The sequence below is a fragment of the Acanthochromis polyacanthus genome, chromosome 22, assembly GCF_021347895.1.
Source record: "Acanthochromis polyacanthus isolate Apoly-LR-REF ecotype Palm Island chromosome 22, KAUST_Apoly_ChrSc, whole genome shotgun sequence".
Lineage (NCBI taxonomy): Eukaryota > Metazoa > Chordata > Actinopteri > Pomacentridae > Acanthochromis > Acanthochromis polyacanthus.
The window spans coordinates 10,243,127-10,263,544 of record NC_067134.1 but is presented as its reverse complement, the minus strand read 5'-3'; the positions used below and the strand labels follow the sequence as shown (position 1 = coordinate 10,263,544).

Sequence of the window (20,418 nt, the reverse complement as noted above, 5' to 3'; positions counted from 1 at the left end):
TAATTAATAATGATTTTATGTACGAATACGTATACATTTAATGCTTTATTTTTTATATGTTCCTTTTTTGATCTAACAAAAACCCTTCTGAGAGCTATAATCAAGTGTTTGTTTGACGTTTTGGTTATACTAAAATAAAAACAAAAAAATGACTAGAGAAACAACAACTGCAAAAAGATGCAAAATGTATGATCACAAAGAGACTCAGAATGACCAACAGACAGAAAATCATGACTAAGAGACAAAAAAATGATGGCAAAAGAAAGAAAGAGGCCACAAAGAGACACAATATGGTAACAAAAACACCAAACAACCACAAAAGGACACAAAATGACAACAGAGACACAAAATGACCAAAACAGACAGAAAATGATGACAGAGACACAAAAAATGACCAAAAAGAAACACAAGACAGTCACAAAAAATGCAAAATGACTACATCAGCACACAAAATGACCACAAAAAAAAATAAAAATTAGACCTAAAATGCTGACAAAGACCCCAAAATGACAGAAAACAGATGCAAAATTTCCAAAATGCACAAAAGATGACCACAACTAAACAAATGAGGTCCACAAAGAGTCAATAAAGGCTCACAAAATCACAAAATGATTATAAAGAGATCCAAAATGACCAAAAACAAACTGAAAATGACCTCAAGGAGGCAGAAAAAAAGACGTCGAAAGATAAAAAAATGAGACCACAAACAGACATAAAATGATCATAAAAGGACACACAAAACAGACAAAAGACCCCATATTACTACACAGAGACAAATACACTAATTAAGGTCTTTAAAGTAGATTTATTCAAACATAAAGCCTCTGTATTACAAATCTAAAGATGAATTTATGACTATTTTCTCTGTTGTTCTCCAATAATTGGTTAATTAGGATGTTTTGCAGTTAAAAATCAATTAAACTTGAATGACCTCATGTACACAGTTGCATCTAAATGACAGATTATAGACATAAAAGGACAATAAAATGACCCAAAAGAGGCACAAAATAACCATAAGAGGCAAATTTACCACAAAAAGAGGCAAAGTTACCACACAGACAAAAATGTGACCAAAAACCAAAACCTTTACCACAAAAAAAAAATCCAGAGACACACAACAACCAAAAAAAACATACAAACTGACCATAAACACACAAAAATGATCACAAAAACACAAATAATGAACATGAGGACACACAAAACAACCACAAAGACTCAAAATCACTGCCAAGACACAAACTAAAAGGTCATAAAACTGGCCTCTGTATGCAAGATTAGTTTGATGTATGGGTTTTTATTCTCCAATAATTGGTTAATGAGGATGTTTTGCAGATAAATCAATTAAACCATAATTACCTCCTGTATAAAGCTGCACTTTGTCCAGCCGTAATGACCATATTTAGCTTTTTTATTCAATATATGTTTGTTTGTTTGGACTCTGCGCTACAAAAAATACCTTTCTACAGACAATTATAAATGTGAAATGTGATTTTTGAGGTGAAAAAACAGACGTAACAGGCTCACCTTCTTCCCTGTTGCAGCGTTATTTCCATATTTATCTGAAAAATATACCAAAACGTTAACGATGCCACACCAAACATACATTAAACGGAGGTTCTGGTTGACGATGTTCTCTGCTGAGGCCGACCTTTGGTTTGCTTGTATCCGTAGGAGTTTTCCATCTGCAGCTGCTTCAGAGCGGCCGGCAGGTTGTCCTTCTGCTCCGGAGACAAATCCTTCATGTCGAGGCCGTAGTGGTTGAGCAGCAGAGCCAATCTCTGCAGAGATCGCTCTGAAAATACAGAACAGCTCATCACACTTTACACTGGAACTCAGAGGCAGCTTTGTGGGGCTGCTGACGTTTCAGAAATATGAAGTAGTTCAATGTTTTTTCTGGTCACAGTGAAGCAAAATGTGGTCAAATGATTCAAAAAACGAAAAAGAATTCAGCAAAATGAATACGGAGACACAAAATGACTTGAAAGAAGAATGTAGGACAACAAATAGAGAGGATGACATCAAATGACCAACAGATGGCCACAAAGAGACAGAAAATGGTCACCAAAATACAAAATGAAGACATAGACTCAGAATAATCAGAGAGACAAAGACAAAACTTCACAAAAGGAAGACAAAATGGTCACACAAAAAAAAATACTACAAAAGCAATAAATAAGGCCACAGAAGGATCACAAAAAGAAAATGGTCACAAAGGGAAAGAAAATCATAACAAGGAACAGAAAAAGAACTATAGAGATGGAAATTGATGACGGCCACAATTTAACCAGAAACAGCCAACATTTTAACATATATACAAAGCTTCACAAAATCATCACATAATGGATGACAAAAAGCCACAAAATGAATAGAAAAAGTGCCAAAATGATGACAAAAAGCCACAAAATGAATAGAAAAAGTGCTAAAATGATGACAAAAAGATGCAAAATGAATAGAAAAAGTGCTAAAATGATGACAAAAAGATGCAAAATGACTAGAAAAAGTCCCAAAGTTTCTCCAAAAGCCATTGAATTAGGTTGATGCTGCAGGTACGGACCCGTACCCGTAGCATCTGTACTAGAGGTACGGACCCGTTAAGGTCACTGAAGAGCTGGCGATGGTTAACTACTATTTGCTGCACATTACAGGCAGTTTATATGAATGACTTTGACGGCGAACATTGTATAATTTAACCAAAAATACACCGTCTCCTCTCACACTTTAGACATTGCAGTTTTTACGCTTTTAGACGCCGTGTCTAAATTGTTTGAAGTCCAGTTCCTATTAATTAGTTTACCGCGTTCAGTGGTGGAAGCGGCTGACGAACTCCATTGCAAATGTTCCCATTTAATTTCGGACGCTAATTTACAAGGTAAAGTTAAGGATGTCGAATATGAAACAAACACTCGTGAATGGTGAGGAGCAGCTCTTTAATTCGGCATGAATTAAAAAAAACCACAAACTCGATTTACTGTGATATTGTGAGATTTGTTTGTGGTTATGTAACTTAGCCATTCAACAGAGTCCGCTAACATTAAAGTGACTGACGTGCAGTGTCTGTGTTGACAGACGTAGAAAATACGTCAGGGTTTTGTTTAGGTTGTTAATATGTAATAGTCTGTCGCTACTTTTGAAGGTAAAAAAATACTTGTAGTTTGCTGGCTGTTAGTTCTGCCATTTGCTTTGTTTGCTGTTTGTGCTTTATTAGAACAGGATCACGTGAATAAAAAGTTTTGCTATTTTTAATAGTAGTGCTGATTTCAACCCCCAAATCGCTGTCCGTGAAAAAGTCAGATAATGATATTTATAAGACATTATACATGATAGAAAAGAGAACAGCAGATGACTGACATGACAGGCTCGGCACGCAGATTCACCTCGAATCACGGAAGCGCCTTCATCACTCGGATTACCAAGACGGCTCATTAATATTTATGTACGTCGGATTACCAGCCAATCACAAAGCGCGTTCATCAGCCGGCTCATTAATATTCACGTCCGTCTCATTAATATTTATAGCAAGGGAAAGTGCCGTATCCGTAGGCCACAGGCTACGGGTACGGGTCCGTATCTGTAGACACTACCATTGAATTAGTACAAAAAATACAAAATGACTAGAATAAGACCTCAAATGACTACAAAAATCCACAAAATTACTCCAAACGTCATAAAAATACTATAAAAGATGCAAAATGACTACAGAAAATTCCACAATGATGACAAAAAGCCACAAAATGCTGATAAAATGACTACGAAAGTCATGAACTTACTATAAAAAGATGCAATATCAATACAAAAGGACTAAAATGACTAGAATACATCCATAAATGACTACAAAGAGATGCAATACGTATAACAAAATGCCTACAAAATGACCAAGATTACCAAAAGAAGATGCAGAAAACCCAAACTGACTGCAAAAAAATCCATAAAAGATGACAAAAGTCATGAACTTACTATAAAAAGATGCAAAATGTTTACAAATGTCTCAAAATGACTACAAAAGTCACAAAATGATGACAAAATGACTATACCCATGAAATTACCATAAAAAGATGCAAAATATCTATCAGAAAGCCCAAAATGACCACAAAAAGATGCAATATGTACACAAAAGGCCTACAAAAGGACTAGAAAATCCATGAAATTACTATAAAAAATGTGCAAAATGCAAAATGTCCAGAAAACGCCCCAAAATGACTACAAAAAGATGCCACATGTAAATAGAAGGCTTAAAAATTGACTATGAAAACCAAAAAATTTGTACAAAATCCATGAAATTACCATAAAAAGATGCAAAATGTTTACAAAAAGTCTCAAATTGACTACAAAAAGCCACAATATCGTGGAATTACTGTAAAAAAAAATGTAAAATGACGACAAAAAGTCCCAAGATAACAACAAAAGTTGACAAAATGATGACAAAATCCATGAAATTACTATGAAAACTGCAAAATGTCCAGAAAAAGCCCTAAAATTACTACAAAAGGATGCTATATGTATACAAAAGATCATAAAAATACAACAAAACATTGTGACAACAGCAGAGATAGAAGCTGAATGAGTCCTGCTTGTTCAACATGTTTGTTGTGTTTCTCACCGTCCAGTCCTGACAGAGCGTCGTACTCCTTCTCCACCTTCTTCTCCGCCTCCTCCGGCTGCTCGCTCATCTGGGACACAAAGTCCTCGCCGTAGTCCAGCGGGAAGTCCAGGTCCGGGAAGAAGGAGGAGGAGGACGACGACGACGAAGAGGGGAGGCCTGCAGGAGGACCTCGGCGGGGTGAGGAAGAGGAGGAGGAGGAAGGAGAGGTGAGGTAAAGGGACAGAAGTTCCTCCAGGAGCTGCCGGTCCCGGTCCAAAGGGCTTCCTCTGGTTCTGGACCTTGACGAGGAAAAAGACGGGAAGCCGGCGTTGTCGTCCAGAGAGTTGAGGGAACGTTCCTCCTCATCCTGGTAGCCGTACTGCTGCTGCAACAACACAACAGGAAGTGGAAGTAACAACATGTTGGGGTTGGTAAAGACGCAAGACAAAGGACCACAAAGAGACTACAAGTAGACAAAAGTGACAAGAAAGAGGCTTAAACTGGTCACACAAACAACAACAAAAAAACCCACAAAAGGACGAGAAAGAGCAAAATGGCCACAAAGCGACACAAAATAACTACAGAAAGAAAAAAATGACTACTAAGACATAAAAAATGACCACAAAGAGATGCAAAATGATCGCAAAGAGACACAATATCACAAAAAGACAGACAAGGACCACAAAGACACAAAATGACCATAAAAAGATGTAAAATGACTACAAAGAGACACACAATGAATATGAATTGGAAAGAAATGACCACAAAGAGATACACAAGGACTACAAAAAGATATAAAATAATCACTAATAGTTGCAAAATGACTCCAAAGAGACATAAAATAACTACAAAGAGACAAAAAATGACTACTAAGAGATGCAAAACGACCACAAAGAGACACAAAATGAATATGAAGCGGCAAAACATGACCACAAACTGACCACAAAGAGATACACAAGGACCACAAAGAGACACAAAATGAATATGAAGCGGCAAAACATGACCACAAACTGACCACAAAGAGATACACAAGGACCACAAAGAGACACAAAATGAATATGAAGCGGCAAAACATGACCACAAACTGACCACAAAGAGATACACAAGGACCACAAAGAGACATAAAATGATTACAAAGAGATGCAAAATGACAACAAAGAGACATGAAAAGACCACAAAGAGACACAATATGACAACAAAGAAACATAAAATGACAACAAAGAGACATAATATGACAGGGAGAGACAAAATGAGCACAAAGTGATAAAAATGTTCACAAAAGAAAAAGTTAGACCACTAAGAAACCATAAATTACCAAACCACACCAAAGACGACCAAAAAGTGACCCAAAATGACCTAAACACATGGAAGACTACCACAAATAAACATAAAAATGACCACAAAGAAATAAAACAATCTTGAAAAGACACAAGCCATCCAGAGACAAACCTCCCTGTACCTTGTGGAAGCTGTAGGGGTCCAGTAGAGGCGTCTGCATGTGGACCGAGGACCGGGACGGATCCAGAACCATGTAGTCCAGGTACTGCTGCATCACGTCGGGGTCGGCCGGACCTTTGACTCTCTGAGGACCCATCAGCCTGGAGGACCTGCAGGTAAAACACCTCAGTCATCTCTGGAGCACATTGGCGTTTGTTTCCACACAGACGACTTGTTTCTTACTGTTTGGACGATCTCTCAGGAAGTTTGGACCGTGAGCCGCCAACGGTCGGGACGTGACTCAACTCTCGGCTGATGATCGCCTGAGTCACGTCATCCTTCCAGGTCAGACCTGAGCAGCCGCACACAGAAACACCAACCTGTCACGCCTTTATTTTGAAGGTACGCTGAGCAGGATGCGTTCATGGACTCACCCTGAACCATCAGGTCTTTGAGGACCTCCTGTAGTTTGTGCAGGACGGGTACCGAGACCTGGTACTGGACGGGCTCCTGCTGAGGGTCCTGGCACTGTCCGAACAAACCATCTGCACCCAGAAACACGGATCAGGTTCATTTACTTCTGTAAGTTCATTTACTCCAAACTCTAAGCACTGGCTGAAACTAGAACAAAAACTAATTGCTCCAGCTTGTTTTTCTGTCTTTAAACCAAATCACAATCATCTTAGGCAGAGCTGAGAAGATGCTGCAACGCCGCCTCTGCAAAATACTGTTGACACCCGTCTTAGGACCACAAAGTGGCAAAATGACTGCAAAAAGAGACAAAATTACTACAAAAGACCAAAAACGTTACCACAAGATCGTACATGTGACCATAAAGAGGCACAGAAGTTCCAAAACACACATAAAATGACCACGAAGAGAAAAGAAGACCAAGAAGAGTCACAACATGACTTCAAAGATATTTACAAGGACTATACACATACAAAATGAGTACAAAAAAGCATGACTACAAAAAGACACAAAATGACTGCAAAGAGACATAAAAATGGTCACATAAAGACACAAAATGATCACAAAGACAAAACAAAAGCATTAGAAGGAGACACAAAATGACCACAAAGAGACAAATTAAGCAACAAGGAGACACAAAAGGATTACAAGGAGACACAAAATGACCACATAGAAACAGAAAATTACAACAAAGTGACACAAAAAGACACAAAATGACCACATAGAAACAGAAAATTACCACAAAGTGACACACAATGATCACAAAAGACCTAAAATGATCACAAAGAGACATAAAATGACTTCAAAGACACAAAATTACTACAAGAAGACACAAAAGAGACACAAAAAGAAACACAAGAGACACAAAATGACCACAAAGAGACAAACTGAGCAACAAGTGACAGAAATTGACTAAAAAAGGCAAAATGACTGCAAAGAGACATAAAATGATCACATAAAGACACAAAATGACCACAAAGACAAAATAATATGATTACAAGGAGACACAAAATGACTACAAAGAGACAAATTAAGCAACAAGGAGACACAAAATGACCACAAAAAGACAAAATGATCACAAAAAGACAAATTAAGCAACAAGAGACACAAAATGACCACAAAAAGACACAAAATGACCACAAAGAGACACAAAATGACTGCAAAAAGACACAAAATTACTACAAGGAGACACAAAAGCAACACAAGAGACACAAAATGACCACAGAGAGACAAACTGAGCAAAAAGTGAGATAAGTTGACTAAAAAATGCCCTAAATGACTGCAAAAGAAAAGACAGAGACCCAAAATTACCACCAAATGACATAAAATGACTACAAAGAGACTCAAATTTACTCCAAAGAGAAAAAATTATGCTCGAAAAGACACAAAATGGTCACAAAACTTTCACCAAACATGGCTGCACAAAAACAAAACAGTTCCAAAACAAAAAACGGATTACAAACAGCTCCAAAAAGGACCAAAAACAAATGATGACAAAGAGACGCAAAGCATCGCAAAAATACAAAATGACCACAAAGAGACACAAAATGAACAAAAACAGAAAAAACAAGACAGAAAATGGTCACATGTCTGTAATCTGCCCTAAAATGTGACATTTCCAGCATGTAGGTTGTTGCTGTTGTTTTTATAATGAAGTGGATTTTAAAAACACAAACAAGCAGCAAACAGGTTTTGGTTGATCAGGTCGCTGACTCACTGTTAAGAGCCTGATACTCACAGATCTGTCTGCATTATCACAGAGCCGAAGCACATTTGCACTAAAAAGCAGGTGTAAAATAAGCTCTAGGTTCAATTTTGCCTCTTAAATACTGACTGTGTGCTGTTTCTGTGATGTTTTTCTGGTTTGCTGCAGCTGTCTGCTCACGTATGATTCATCACTGATTCACTTTAACTGCTTAACATTTAACCCCATTTTCACTGAAAAGCTTGAAAGCATCCTGTCTGCTGGACTCGTACAGTGAAAAATGATTCAACAAGTAGAGCCGGCAAAAAACGGAAGTCGAGGCCTGTAGAGGTCAAATCAACACAAACAAACAAAGAAAAAAATCACTAGAAGGAGACAAACAATGGCAATAAAGGCACAGAAAAGGTCAAAAGAGAGACAAAAGAACATTTTGGAGGAGAAAATTTAGCACAAAAATCCACAAACATTACCAAAAAGTAAAAAAAGAGGCCACAAAGAGAGAAAATGCTCACCAAAAACTTTAAAATTTCCACAAAAGGACACAAAATCAATAAAAGGAGACAAAAAAATGACAGTAAAGAGACAGCAAAATGAAAATAAAGGAACCAAGAAGTGCTACAGAGACAAAAAGTGACCATAAAAAGTGCAAAATTACCAGAAATAATAAAAACAAGACCACAAAAACATACAAAACAGCCACCAAAGCCATAAAGTTACCACTAGGAGGCATAAAATCATTACAGAATGAAAGTAAAGGGACAATAAAGCACTACAGAGATGAAAAGTGACAAAAAAAGATTCAAAAGAAGAGAATAAAATAAAAATGAATAAAAATGAGGCCACAAAGACACAAAATGATCCCAAAGAGACAAATAATGGCCACAAAAAGACACAAAGTTACTACAAATCGACACAACTTGACCAGAAATAGACACAACTTGACCACAAACAGTTGCAAAATGACCAGACACGAAATGATCGCAAAGAGACACAATATTACCACAAAGAGACACAAAATGACCACAAAAACACATAATGATCACAAAAAGACACAAAATGGCCAGAGACACGGAATGATCACAAAGAGACACAACATGACCACAAAGAGACACAATATCACTGCAAAGAGACACGAAATGATCAGAAAAAGACACAAAATAACCACAAAGAGACGCAAAATAACCACAAAAACACAAAATGGTCACAAAGAGACACAAAATGACCAGAAAGAGACACAAAATGACCAGAAAGAGACATAAAATGACCAGAAAGAGACACAAAATAACCACAAAAACACAAAATGACCACAAAGAGACACAATATCACTGCAAAGAGACACAAAATGACCACAAAGAGACACAAAATAACCACAAAAAGACACAAAATAACCACAAAAACACAAAATGACCACAAAGAGACACAACATGACCACAAAGAGACACAAAAGGACCAGAAAGAGACACAAAATGACCAGAAAGAGACATAAAATGACCAGAAAAACACAAAATGGTCACAAAGAGACACAAAATGACCAGAAAGAGACACAAAATGACCAGAAAGAGACATAAAATGACCAGAAAGAGACACAAAATAACCACAAAAACACAAAATGACCACAAAGAGACACAATATCACTGCAAAGAGACACAAAATGACCACAAAGAGACACAAAATAACCACAAAAAGACACAAAATAACCACAAAAACACAAAATGACCACAAAGAGACACAACATGACCACAAAGAGACACAAAAGGACCAGAAACAGACCATACAATGAGCACAGGGAGGAAAAATTACATTACAAAAGACACTATATGACTACAGAGACACAAAATGACCCTGAAGAGACACAAAATGACTACAAAAGATCCCAAATGGTGTGCTTTGTGTTACGTCAGTGCATGTTACTAGCTGTGTCTCTTCTCTCTGCTGTAGTTTGTGTTTTGCCCTCTTTTCCTTCTCTGTGCTGGATCAGTTTTCACATCATGTCCTGATGACGTGCGTCGTCCTACACACAGGGAGGAAATGTTCCTGCTCAGACTGGAAATCAGTTTGGATAAAGGCAGAACTTTCTGTCTGGATCTAGCTTTTGGTGAAAGAAGTGCAGGTCTGTGGTGACGTCTGCCCCATCTGCCCCACCTGCCCCGTCTGCCCCCAGGCAGGACAAACTATGTGGGAGTGTTTGTTTGACCAGATAATCCGGTAATGTGAGATGTGACACTGTGATGAGCTTTAAAGCAGCAGGACGGCGGCTGTGAGGTCTGTGTGGAGCGTCTGCCAGGATGGAGCGGCCACTGGGAGCACTGGGAGCACTGGTTCTGCTGGTAGTTTGCAGCGGAGCAAATTCAGCAAATGATTTCTGTGTGAATAAGAGCTGTCCTAACTACACACTGGTGGACGAGAACAAGGTAGGCGCACACACACACACACACACACACACCTGTTTGTTCTGCTACAGTATGCTGTACGTAGAGTTCGCTGTTTGTTCAGGACTTTGAGGTGCGTCGGTACGCTGCTTCTGAATGGATCACCATCAGCGTGGAAAATAAGGACTTTGTGGCTGCAAATTCAAGGCTGAAGAATGCAGGTACGCCAGTGTCTCACAACACAAGTTTCACTCATACTGTAGTTTTGTTGTTGCTAGCTGTTAATAGCAGAGTTAGTTTAGCAGTAGCGTTCATGGGCCGCCCAGGTAGCTCAGCAGGCGACCCATAAACAGAAGCTATAGTCCCCAAGGTTCCATTCCAGCTCACAGCTCTTTGCTGCACATCTTCCACCCGTTCTTCTGACCACAAAAAGACACAAAATTACAGCAAAGAGACACAAAATGACCACAAATAGACAAAATTACGTCTGAGACGCAAAATAAACATATTACAAAGAGACACAAAATGACAATGAAGAAACAAAATTACGGCTAAGAGATACAAAAAGAAACGTCTTCCCCGATTCTTCTCTCTACTTTCCTGTCTCTGTCACTACTAATCTGTCAAATAAAGCCAACAAAAGGCCAAAAACATAACCTAAAAAAATAAACTGTGCAATTCATGTCATTGTTAAAAAAAAACCCTGAATCCTCCGTAACAGTGAGCTTAGTGGCAGCTCATTGCATGAACAATTCCCTGTAATTACACACTGAAATGTTCTGTTATGGGCGAGGCCTCGGTTTATGACCTACGGAGTTTTATCGTTACATCACAACTGGTTACGAGGAACTAGTTGGCGAGCGGAGCGGATGAATACGTCGTCAGGCAGCGCTGTAAGACGGCTTTGTTTACATTCACTGATTCACTTTAACTGCTTGACATGAAACCACATTTTCACTGAAAAGCTCGGAAGCATTTTGTCTGCTGGAGTCGTACAGTGAAAAACAGCCTGCAGCACTCAATGATTCAACAAGTAGAGCTGGCGGAAAACGGAAGAGGAAGCCAATAGAGGGCTAAAGAACACAAACAAACAAAGAAAAAAGACACTAAATCATTAGAAGGAGACAAGCAATGACAATAAAGGCACAGAAAAGGCCAAAAAAAGAGACACAAGAACACTTTGGAGGAGAAAAATTAGCACAAAAATATGCAAAAATTACCAAAAAGTAAAAAATTAGTCAAAAAGAAACAAAATCACTACAAAAAGACACAAATGACAATAAAGAGAAAACAAAATGAAAATAAAGGAACCAAAAAGTGACCATTAATAAAGTGCAAAATTACCAAAAAGGATAAAAATGAGACCACAAAGACACACAAAATGGCAACAAAACTATAAAGTTATCACCAGGAGATGTAAAATCATTACAGAATGAAAGTAAAGGGACAACAAAGCACGACAGAGATGAAAAGTGACAGGAAAAAGATTCAAAATGACCAAAAAGAAAAACAAAAATAGGCTACAATAACAAAATGACCACAAAGAGACAAGAAATTAGATTTAAAAAAGACAGTATATGACTACATAGACACAAAATGACCACAAGGAGACACAAAATGACCCCCAAGAGACACAAAATGACCACAAAGAGAGACAAAATGACCCCCAAGAGACACAAAATGACCCCCAAGAGACACAAAATGACCCCCAAGAGACACAAAATGGTCACAAAGAGACACAAAATGACCCCCAAGAGACACAAAATGACCACAAGGAGACACAAAATGACCCCCAAGAGACACAAAATGACCCCCAAGAGACACAAAATGACCCCCAAGAGACACAAAATGACCCCCAAGAGACACAAAATGGTCACAAAGAGACACAAAATGACCCCCAAGAGACACAAAATGACCACAAAGAGAGACAAATGACCCCAAAGAGACACAAAATGACCACAAAGAGACACAAAATGACCACAAGGAGAGACAAAATGACCACAAAGAGACACAAAATGACTACAAAGAGAGACAAAATGACCACAAAGAGAGACAAAATAGATTTAAAAAGACACTATAATTCTATATAGACACAAAATGGTCACAAAGAGACGCAAAATGACCACAAAGAGACACAAAATGGTCACAAGGAGACAAAAGATGACCACAAGGAGAGACAAAATGACCACAAAGAGACACAAAATGACTACAAAGAGAGACAAAATGACCACAAAGAGACACAAAATGACCACAAAGAGACACAAAATGACCACAAAGAGAGACAAAATGACCCCCAAGAGAGACAAAATGACCACAAAGAGAGACAAAATGACCCCCAAGAGAGACAAAATGACCACAAAGAGAGACAAAATGACCACAAAGAGAGACAAAATGACCACAAAGAGAGACAAAATGACCACAAAGAGAGACAAAATGGCCACAAAGAGAGACAAAATGACCACAAAGAGAGACAAAATGACCACAAAGAGACACAAAATGACCCCCAAGAGACACAAAATGACCACAAAGAGAGACAAAATGACCCCCAAGAGACACAAAATGACCACAAAGAGAGACAAAATGACCACAAAGAGAGACAAAATGACCACAAAGAGAGACAAAATGACCACAAAGAGAGACAAAATGACCCCAAAGAGACACAAAATGACCCCAAAGAGAGACAAAATGACCCCCAAGAGACACAAAATGACCACAAAGAGAGACAAAATGACCACAAAGAGAGACAAAATGACCACAAAGAGAGACAAAATGACCCCAAAGAGAGACAAAATGACCCCAAAGAGACACAAAATGACCACAAAGAGACACAAAATGACCCCAAAGAGAGACAAAATGACCACAAAGAGAGACAAAATGACCACAAAGAGAGACAAAATGACCACAAAGAGAGACAAAATGACCCCAAAGAGACACAAAATGACCCCAAAGAGACACAAAATGACCCCAAAGAGAGATGTTCTCTTATGGGTGAGTCCTCGTTTTATCCCTACAGCGTTTCTTCGTTGCGTCATGCGTGGAACTAGTTGGCGAGCGGAGCGGATGAATACGTCGTCACACGGCGCTATAAGACGGCTTTGTTTACATTCTGCTGCTGTATGCCACCTTGGATTGTGTTACATTCACTGACTTTCAGTCCTTCATTATGATTCCTAAGAGTAAGACTCTTCTGATGGCAGCTGTACCAACATGAAAACTGATCAATATTGTGGATATTTATAACGGCTGTTCAGACTTAAGGAACGGAAACTGAAATAAGTCAAGGACTCCCTGCATTAAACAGTAAAAAGGAAAAAATATTGGTGAGCAATTAACAGTGTATGTATGACATTTTCTGTTATTTAATGGTGAATCTAAAAACTGCACGTTCAATAAATCCATAAAATAACAGAAAACGTGGTGACAGCTGATTAACATTAAAATGGATGGTTTTCCTTCTATATTTCTTTCAAGAACACCACCTGTACTTGTGTTAAACATGTACTGCCTCCTCAGAAACGCGCCTTTGGTCCTCATGCTTCACTTCCATTGTATATCCCCTCTGTCTGCTCCAGGTTATGAGTTCCATTCTGACGCCTGGCCTGTCCTGATCAACCAGACAGAAGCTGAAAACGGACTTCACTGGTTCCTGTCCTGGTTTGTTCCTCCGGACACCACAAAGCCTGAAAGCCCTGATCCATCAGTCACGCTGCATACCAAACCTGAAGCCACCGTCTACGTCAAGTGAGTAGAAAATATGTCTCTTCTTTATACCACGACTTTTATTTTATGCAGTTCCAGCGGTGGAAGAAAAGTTTTGGGACACCCCATACATTTGTGAAATACTGCCTTAAGAATCCCACTTAGATTGACTGTTGACTCTTAGATCAAGTGTAGTTTCTTTTAGTACACAAAATGACCACAAAGAGGACAAAATGAGTTGAAACCCCCCCACAAATAACCAGAAAGAGACACAAAATGACCACAAACTGACACAAACAGAAACAAAATGACCACAAACAGACACAAAATGAACACAAACTGACACAAACAGAAACAAAATGACCACAAAGAGACACATAATGACCAAGAAGAGACACATAATGACCACAAACAGACACAAAATGACCACAAACAGACACAAAATGACCACAAACGGACACAAACAGAAACAAAATGACCACAAACAGACACAAAATGACCACAAAGAGACACATAATGACCACAAACAGACACAAAATGACCACAAAGGGACACAAAATGACCACAAAGAGACACATAATGACCACAAAGAGACACATAATGACCACAAAGAGACACAAAATAACCACAAACGGACACAAAATAACCACAAACGGACACAAAATGACCACAAAGAGACACATAATGACCACAAAGAGACACATAATGACCACAAAGAGACACATAATGACCACAAAGAGACACATAATGACCACAAAGAGACACATAATGACCACAAAGAGACACATAATGACCACAAACGGACACATAATGACCACAAAGAGACACATAATGACCACAAAGAGACACATAATGACCACAAAGAGACACATAATGACCACAAAGAGACACATAATGACCACAAAGGGACACAAAATGACCACAAACGGACACAAACAGAAACAAAATGACCACAAACAGACACAAAATGACCACAAAGAGACACATAATGACCACAAACGGACACAAAATGACCACAAACGGACACAAACAGAAACAAAATGACCACAAAGAGACACATAATGACCACAAAGAGACACATAATGACAACAAACGGACACAAACAGACACAAAATGACCACAAACAGACACAAAATGACAACAAAGAGACACATAATGACAACAAAGAGACACATAATGACCACAAACAGACACAAAATGACCACAAAGGGACACAAAATGACCACAAAGAGACACATAATGACCACAAAGAGACACATAATGACCACAAAGAGACACAAAATAACCACAAACGGACACAAAATAACCACAAACGGACACAAAATGACCACAAAGAGACACAAAATGACCACAAAGAGACACATAATGACCACAAAGAGACACATAATGACCACAAAGAGACACAAAATGACCACAAACGGACACAAACAGAAACAAAATGACCACAAAGAGACACATAATGACCACAAAGAGACACATAATGACCACAAACGGACACAAACAGACACAAAATGACCACAAACAGACACAAAATGACAACAAAGAGACACATAATGACAACAAAGAGACACATAATGACCACAAACAGACACAAAATGACCACAAAGGGACACAAAATGACCACAAAGAGACACATAATGACCACAAAGAGACACATAATGACCACAAAGAGACACAAAATAACCACAAACGGACACAAAATAACCACAAACGGACACAAAATGACCACAAAGAGACACAAAATGACCACAAAGAGACACATAATGACCACAAAGAGACACATAATGACCACAAAGAGACACAAAATGACCACAAACGGACACAAACAGAAACAAAATGACCACAAAGAGACACATAATGACCACAAACGGACACAAAATGACCACAAACGGACACAAACAGAAACAAAATGACCACAAAGAGACACATAATGACCACAAACAGACACAAAATGACCACAAACGGACACAAAATGACCACAAACGGACACAAAATGACCACAAAGAGACACATAATGACCACAAAGAGACACATAATGACCACAAAGAGACACATAATGACCACAAAGAGACACATAATGACCACAAAGGGACACAAAATGACCACAAACAGACACAAAATGAACACAAACAGACACAAAATGACCACAAAGAGGCACATAATGACCACAAAGAGGCACATAATGACCACAAAGAGGCATATAATGACCACAAAGGGACACAAAATGACCACAAACGGACACAAACAGAAACAAAATGACCACAAACAGACACAAAATGACCACAAAGAGACACATAATGACCACAAACAGACACAAAATGACCACAAACAGACACAAAATGACCACAAACAGACACAAAATGACCACAAACAGACACAAAATGACCACAAAGAGACACATAATGACCACAAAGACACACATAATGACCACAAAGAGACACATAATGACCACAAAGTGACACATAATGACCACAAAGAGACACAAAATAACCACAAACGGACACAAAATAACCACAAACGGACACAAAATGACCACAAAGAGACACAAAATGACCACAAAGAGACACATAATGACCACAAAGAGACACATAATGACCACAAAGAGACACATAATGACCACAAAGAGACACAAAATGACCACAAACGGACACAAACAGAAACAAAATGACCACAAACAGACACAAAATGACCACAAAGAGACACAAACAGAAACAAAATGACCACAAAGAGACACATAATGACCACAAACAGACACAAAATGACCACAAACGGACACAAAATGACCACAAACGGACACATAATGACCACAAAGAGACACATAATGACCACAAAGAGACACATAATGACCACAAAGAGACACATAATGACCACAAACGGACACAAAATGACCACAAAGAGACACAAAATAACCACAAACGGACACAAAATGACCACAAAGGGACACAAAATGACCACAAAGAGACACATAATGACCACAAAGAGACACATAATGACCACAAAGAGACACAAAATAACCACAAACGGACACAAAATGACCACAAAGAGACACAAAATGACCACAAGAGACACATAATGACCACAAAGAGACACATAATGACCACAAAGAGACACAAAATGACCACAAACGGACACAAACAGAAACAAAATGACCACAAACAGACACAAAATGACCACAAAGAGACACATAATGACCACAAACGGACACAAAATGACCACAAACGGACACAAACAGAAACAAAATGACCACAAACAGACACAAAATGACCACAAAGAGACACATAATGACCACAAACGGACACAAAATGACCACAAACGGACACAAACAGAAACAAAATGACCACAAAGAGACACATAATGACCACAAACAGACACAAAATGACCACAAACGGACACAAAATGACCACAAACGGACACAAAATGACCACAAACGGACACAAAATGACCACAAAGAGACACATAATGACCACAAAGAGACACATAATGACCACAAAGAGACACATAATGACCACAAAGAGACACATAATGACCACAAAGAGACACAAAATAACCACAAACGGACACAAAATGACCACAAAGAGACACAAAATGACCACAAAGAGACACATAATGACCACAAAGAGACACATAATGACCACAAAGAGACACATAATGACCACAAAGGGACACATAATGACCACAAAGAGACACATAATGACCACAAAGGGACACAAAATGACCACAAACGGACACAAACAGAAACAAAATGACCACAAACAGACACAAAATGAACACAAACAGACACAAAATGACCACAAAGAGGCACATAATGACCACAAAGAGGCACATAATGACCACAAAGGGACACAAAATGACCACAAACGGACACAAACAGAAACAAAATGACCACAAACAGACACAAAATGACCACAAAGAGACACATAATGACCACAAACAGACACAAAATGACCACAAACAGACACAAAATGACCACAAAGAGACACATAATGACCACAAAGAGACACATAATGACCACAAAGAGACACATAATGACCACAAAGAGACACATAATGACCACAAAGAGACACATAATGACCACAAAGTGACACAAAATAACCACAAACGGACACAAAATGACCACAAAGAGACACAAAATAACCACAAACGGACACAAAATGACCACAAAGAGACATAAAATGACCACAAAGAGACACTAAATGACAACAAAGAGACACTAAATGACAAACAGATACAAAATGACCACAAACGGACACAAAATGACCACAAAGAGACACATAATGACCACAAAGAGACACATAATGACCACAAAGAGACACATAATGACCACAAAGTGACACAAAATAACCACAAACGGACACAAAATGACCACAAAGAGACACAAAATAACCACAAACGGACACAAAATGACCACAAAGAGACACAAAATGACCACAAAGAGACACTAAATGACAACAAAGAGACACTAAATGACAAACAGATACAAAATGACCACAAACGGACACAAAATGACCACAAAGAGACATAAAATTACCAAAAGAAGACACAAAATGACTACAAAGATTTTAAAAAATGATAAAAGAGACACAAAATGATTACAAAGAGACACAAAATGTTCACAAAAAGACACAAAATGACTACAAAGAGGAAAAAACGAGATAAAAAGATACTAAACGGCCACAAGGAAAATCAAGAAGATTACAAAGACACAAAATTACTATAAAATACACAAAATGACCACAAAGAGACACAGGGGTCATTTTGGTAGAGTTTAGGTTTTTTAGTTTTTCTTGTAAACTGAAAAAATATAATGTGTATTTGTTTGTGCCTGTCTGAAGCACTCACACTTTCTGAAACACTGAAAAGATTTTTTCACAAATACTTCATAATAATATTTGAGATTGTCTAAAATTTCAAGGGTGTCTGAAAACTTCCTTTTTTTAAAAAAAATAAGGACATTTCTGAGTGACTCCAGACTGTTGAAGGGTAGCGTTTATGTATACATTTGTGTTTTAATGACACACACAGAACTAAACCACGCAGTGAATGATGAACGCTCTTTGGTTTTGTTGTGTTTTTCGTCTTCAGGGTTTTCAAAGGTACACCAAGTCCTGAGAGTGGTCTGAAAAATGCAAAACTTCTTCAGAATGACTTGGAAAAAGCCAACAAAACCTTTGATTCCAGCACTTTTGTTGGGGCTGGCTATGAGCCCTACCTCTCTTGGGATCACCACAACGAAATCTGGATCTACGCTACATAACAGCAGTGGACTGTCTGTTGTGTAACCATTGTTGTTTGCTTGTTAAAATGTCAGGAAAATCTAGCTAATTGTCAAACACACTGTGCTCTTATTACAGCTAAGTGTCACTGACCTGATGCAGCTGCAGACAGACACGCTGGAATGCTGCTGCTGTATGACAGAAACCGGTTTCTGGAATGTTGTGGCATTTACCAGCAGTCGCGTCTCACAAACTAAAAATAATTGGTATGAGTGTGTTACTGCTGCACTACTGATGTAACCGTATCACTGTGGTGTTAATGTAGATGATAAAAGTTGTCTGATCATGGTTTCTGCTCCACTTTTTCTCTGCTGTAAATCAAAAGCATGCCAATAAAAGTCAGTCCCTAAACCTGTGAGCTCGATGGCAGCTTTGCCTTTCAGTGTGTATGTGAAGACGTTACTCTGTGAGTCTTGTCAACTAAGAAATAAAGCAGTTATTGAGAGGTGATGCCACAGGAAACAACAAGACTACAAACACAAAATGACCAGAAAGAGACACAATATGATTACAAAAGGATACAAATTGACCACAAATAAACACAAAAAGATTACATAGACACAAAATGACTACAAAGAGAAAAAAAGAATATTAAAAAAGACGCAAAATGGTCAAAACAAACACAAAATGACCAAAAAGACACAAAAGAACAACCAAGAGAAACAAAACAACTGCAAAGAGACATAAAATGACCAGAAAGACAGAAAATGATCATAAAGAGACACAAAATGACTACTAAGAGACACAAAATGACTACAAGGAGACACAAAATGATCACAAAGAGAAATGAAATTATCACAAAGAGACCCAAAATGACCACAAAAAGACACACAATGGCTACTAAGAGACACACAATGACTACAAAGAGACACAATATGACCCGAA

The 20,418-nt window shown here is 38.3% G+C and overlaps 1 protein-coding gene across 4 annotated transcripts in view; it reads right to left on the bottom strand.

Moving 5' to 3' along the window:
* Nucleotides 1–20,418, bottom strand: part of ptprnb (protein tyrosine phosphatase receptor type Nb) — a 60,433-nt gene that overhangs the window by 27,435 nt on the left and 12,580 nt on the right. For 3 of the 4 annotated variants that reach the window (XM_051942376.1, XM_051942379.1, XM_051942380.1), the window contains exons 3-8: nucleotides 6,451–6,561; nucleotides 6,260–6,368; nucleotides 6,039–6,186; nucleotides 4,598–4,964; nucleotides 1,649–1,792; nucleotides 1,525–1,559 (exon numbers count right to left, since the gene is read on the bottom strand). In XM_051942376.1, the coding sequence (XP_051798336.1) occupies nucleotides 1,525–1,559; nucleotides 1,649–1,792; nucleotides 4,598–4,964; nucleotides 6,039–6,186; nucleotides 6,260–6,368; nucleotides 6,451–6,561 (914 nt within the window). The remainder of the gene's footprint in view (nucleotides 1–1,524; nucleotides 1,560–1,648; nucleotides 1,793–4,597; nucleotides 4,965–6,038; nucleotides 6,187–6,259; nucleotides 6,369–6,450; nucleotides 6,562–20,418) is intronic. The other variant, XM_051942377.1, reaches the window with a different exon arrangement.